Here is a 4,715-nt window from a genome sequence, read left to right as displayed (position 1 = left end):
AGGTTTCAGGGGAAATGTATCGGAGTCAAAGTATCAGTTTTCTTTGCAAGATGTAGTGAAGTAAAAGTAAAAGTCAACAGAAATATAAGTAGTAAAGTAAAGGACAGATATCCAAAAAAAACGACTTAAGTACAGTAACGAAGTATTTCTACTTCGTTACTGGTCAGAGCCATGCTGTGCTTGGTCTCTATATATTCTTTACAGGGTCTCTTATCAGCTCACTTCTCATCTTGATCTGTTGAACTATCTCCAGCAGCTCCATTTCTGTGGGCATGTATCCCATTGTCCGCATGCATTCAGCCACATCCTTGTAGTTCAGGTATCCATCTTGATCGTAGTCAAACTCTTTGAAGGCCTCTTGCAACTCTGTCAGAAAGGTCAGGGGTCATGAAGAGATTAGAACAGTTCCAGAAGTGGTTTATCGGATCAAATAATGACTTATATTATTAATCAAGATGGAACTATTGGCATGTTAATAACTGCAATGACTGTAACCTACTATAACGTGGACACTGAGTTGTGTCAGTGACACTTACCGTCCAACTCACCCTGAGCTAATTCTCTCTCCTGCAGAAACAGATGCAAAAGAGCACATGTTGAACTGTTAATCCATTTTTTTTATTATTTTGCGAAACAAAAATGTGAACTGTGCAAATGGTACCAAAACACCTTGGCACAAACTTCTAATTAAATGCAAGTGTTGATTTTAATGTCAAGGATTTGTGAGCACTTAGCAATTCATTAGCATGTGTATTATGCATGTTAATGTCAGAAGTGTACATGAGAAAATGACAGAAGGCATAGAGGACAATTCCCAGGTATGACCAGGTTTATAAATCAGTTTCCATGTGTTTAATGGAAAAGGTAAACCCAGTATTTTGGCAGTGCTCGTTATTTGGATAACCCTAATGCAGTGTGGCAGTGAGCTTCAACTAATCAGCCAGTAAAGCTGCAGACACACCAGGCTTAGTAACAGCAGCTTGAGAACACTGTGAGCACACTGCCTGACTTCTACTTCACTTCTGATGTTATAATGTCTGACTTACTGTGCCTTTAACTGGAAATGAGCATCCACTGTATTTTGTAGATCTCAATCATTGTATTTATTGGTTTTAAATTACTCCCAAGCCTTTCTCAGTCTGTGGCTGTGGGAAAACACACATTTTATTGAATAAAAGTGTGTCTAAATGTTGCAGGAATGGGGAAACTGGTGTTGAAAGTAAAAAGCTGTAATTTAAACTGTTTGAAGAGTACAGGTCAAAGGTCACAACAGCCACGAAGAAGATGGTCACCTCTAGTTCAACTATACAGATTAAATCACAAAATGTGGGTGTTAGCTATACTTACCGCCCCAAAAACACTGTTGAGCACAGAGTTGTAGACTATGGTCATGTCAGTGGTTTTCTTGGACTTCTTTGATGATTTTTTGGGTGTTTCTGAGACTGAACCCGACGGGGATTCATCTTTGGCACTACACGGACAAATCAAACAATAAATAGCAAAAGGGCAAATGCAAATGCTTGCATGTCATTTGAGATTTGAAGACACCTTGATTACACAGTGAAAACTCTTCTCAACCACTCAATACATGTTAGCAGAGTTGGCATTGCTTCAGACCAGGAAGACACACTTGACATGTGTTTTTCCCTGGGTTGTATATTCGGTGGTAGGTCGACTAAGTATTACATTGGGGCTGTGCGAAGGCTGTCCGTCACACTCACGATCTGAACATGTGGGCTACTGTGAGAACCGTACATCTAAACGTACCTGTCTGTTGCGGCTGAGTCGACAGAAGTGGAAGAGGGTGTCCTCTCTCCTGCGGTGGGCATGCTGTGGATAAACAAAGTCATGGGCCTACAGTTACAGTATATACATGAACGTTAGATATTATAAATGCTTTATGGGAAACGTAATTTCTTTGGTTTCACTGCAAATCTTTGATCTCCAACATCTTAATTATAAATCCAGTTACTTCACTGCAATTTGCTTACCTTAGCTCCCTCTCCTAAATGGTGAGAAAAGAAAACAACAAGACGTCGAGCCCTTCTTGTCCTCCTTGAGTGGTGCTCCACTTGTGTTGTGAATGGCTGCGCACTATCCTGTCTGTTCTGTTCTTCCCTTCCAGTCTTGACCTCCTTCAGTCGCAGAGGCTTAACAGGTAATACCTGGCTAAACTTGCAGCCAACGATTAGAAAGCAAAACGTGTAGCAGCAGTGTGACTGATGTGTCCTTCAAGAGGTCAATTTCCTCTGGTTTAAACCCCAGCTTAAAATGTCTTTATTTGGAGGCTGTTGCAAATGCAATGAGTCTCTTCATTTCCGTGTTTTCACATTGGCCCTTTAGCCTTGTAGAGTTGCTCCTGGCTCTGCAGTTATAAAGTGTTTTCAGGTGGGCTGGTGACATCATTGTTCATATTGTGTTGGAATAATCATTGTGGCTTCAGAACTTATAAGGGCACAATAACAGACTGGAAATGTTATATACAAACACGATATTTGATCACACGTATGAGTTCATGCCAATCCATGCTTTTCATCCTACAGGATAGATATTGATAGATATTGTTGGGTCCAGCGGTGACTAACGCAAGCGTTGCAATACAGAGATGTCCTATGGGTAGGTTTGTTGTTGGTTGTATTGTTTACTGGCTCATCACCTCCTCCAGCTCACAATGCAGTCTGCTAGACAGACTATGACAGACTAGTGTACCATATCTAACCGTATATGTAATTTATAGGACGAGAACATTTAGCAACAACCGGCTTATGTAAAGGCACATCGTTGACTCTTATCATTTAATTTAATTGTTGCAATTTTTATTTTTAATTTTGTGGCACAAAGTTTGTTTAACAATCTTATTGTTGGTTTTAAATATGTGTAGTTCATTGTTTTTATACCGGTAGGCTAGTTTATACTAGATCCCGGTAATTTGCATACTGGCAGATCTGCACACGTGTATTTCGTCAGTAGTTAATTAAGAAGTGTTTTCCTTATTTCGGCGCTTGCCCGCTACCTTTGCGCGACACAGGCAATGTAAACATAACTCTATTAGTAAATATATGAGCTCTATATTATATTTATGAAGACCTTTGTGGAATATGTCGGGCTCTGCAGCAGGAATGACCTTCATTTGGCTTGGAGACAATTTATTTCGAGTTTCGGGGACGAGATGTTGTGTCATCAATGGCGCAGGTCGGCCCTCGCCTGTCTTCATCTCAGGTGAGCTTTCTGGATGTAAAAGTTTACAAACTTTTGTAGCTTATTAATGTCACTTCTTTAAAACACATTTGTGTGGATACAGTTGCAGCTGAAGGTGAAAAAACATGACTTTTCAGAGTAGGTTAATGGTAATTGATATTAAATTGACAAAATAACATTAATTAATAACATTTGTGGCTTATTATCAGTCATCGAACTGTCGTTCAAAAACAATTGAGCAAATGTAGCTGTTTAAAGTGGCATTAAATGAGGTGTGGGCTCGTTCATTTCTGTTTTCCACCAGATGGCGCCAAAGCTCATTATGTGATCACCTTATTAAATTACTTTCATGTGGCATCGTCGCAGTATTTTGTCGCTTTGGTTTGTTTGGTATGTTTTATTATTCCGTCTTTAGCGGTGAAGGCTCTCATAGGCTGTCTTTCATCGCTCATTACAAAGAAGTAGTGCCTGGCATTTCGTTTGTTGACAAGAGAACATACTAAGTAAAAATGGGACAAATAACGAGGCGTGTTTTGGTCCTGCTGGATGTTCAGTAGCCTACAGTACTAAAAAAACTGCTGAATCTGTTAATTTGGATTCATTTCGGCTTCTCTTTGGGACGTTACAGATTCATAACTACCTATGTAATGATATACTGTAGTTTTCAGTGTTTGGTATATCACGGTACACTTGCTCCTGTAGTCGATAAGTGACGTGAAAGCAAAGACTGGAACCCACATATGTTTACGCTACATTTATAACAAGTGATACTTAAGGAATAAAACAAAACATACAGTAGTTTATTGGAGCGCCAATGTATTCGTTCGCAAAAGTGAAAAACAAAACATTTCCAGAAGTAACTTGCCGCTTGACATTCAAACTGTGCCGCAAAGCATGATGGGAAAGTGCAATAATACTCCAGTCATGTCAACGTTTTTTTTTTAAATTATGTTATTCCACTGCTGCACGAGTTTCGTGTCTTTTAATCATCATGCATAACCTAAAACGTTATCGATATTTTCTTCTCTACAGCGTGACTCTGCCTCGTATGTAGCTGGATCACTTCCCTCTGTCGAACATGTACAACTCATACTTACCTGGCAGGGGAGATACCATGATCATGAAGGTGGTTCACCCAAGGCGAGGCTTGGCCATTGCACATTCGGCTGAGCTGACCTTTGCGAATTTCTCAAATGTAGAAATCTCGATTGCATAATTTGTGGTAGTAGGGGACTGCGTCCGCGCTCTCCCCTGATGTCTTTGTTCAATATAAAGTTATATCTGTATTACTAAACCACAGTGGTGTATAAAGTACCCAAAAGCCATACTTGAGTAAAAGTAAAGATACCTTACTGGAAAATGACTCCAGTAAAAGTAAAAGTCACCTATTAGAATACTACTTGAGTAAAAGTCTTAAAGTATCTGATATTTATTGTACTTAAGTATCAAAAGTAATTTTGCAAATGCATAATATTGTGTTCAGCAAAAAATATCCACTTGATGCATCAGGTCAGTGT

General features: G+C 39.4%; 1 protein-coding gene and 1 non-coding gene across 2 annotated transcripts; one reads left to right on the top strand and one right to left on the bottom strand.

Annotated features, from left to right (window-relative positions):
* Positions 1 to 222: 222 nt before the first annotated feature.
* On the bottom strand, positions 223 to 2,062 carry LOC116379372 (calcium-binding protein 4-like; the record flags this gene model as incomplete). Its single annotated transcript, XM_031841323.1, has 5 exons — positions 1,992 to 2,062; positions 1,768 to 1,830; positions 1,348 to 1,471; positions 537 to 567; positions 223 to 366 (listed from the first exon to the last, which is right to left on the bottom strand). Coding segments are annotated over exons 2-5 (361 nt in total), but the record flags the coding sequence as incomplete, so codon positions are not given.
* Positions 2,063 to 4,287: 2,225 nt separating this feature from the next.
* On the top strand, positions 4,288 to 4,452 carry LOC116379373 (U1 spliceosomal RNA). The gene has a single exon (XR_004212415.1). It is a non-coding gene; the product is annotated as a U1 spliceosomal RNA (small nuclear RNA).
* The last annotated feature ends 263 nt before the right edge of the window (positions 4,453 to 4,715 follow it).

This window comes from Anarrhichthys ocellatus, unplaced genomic scaffold (genome assembly GCF_004355925.1).
Source record: "Anarrhichthys ocellatus isolate YVR2014 unplaced genomic scaffold, GSC_Weel_1.0 scaffold4201, whole genome shotgun sequence".
In the NCBI taxonomy this organism is placed as follows: Eukaryota; Metazoa; Chordata; class Actinopteri; order Perciformes; family Anarhichadidae; genus Anarrhichthys; species Anarrhichthys ocellatus.
The sequence above is the reverse complement of the archived record's forward strand: the minus strand, read 5'-3'. Positions and strand labels throughout refer to the sequence as shown.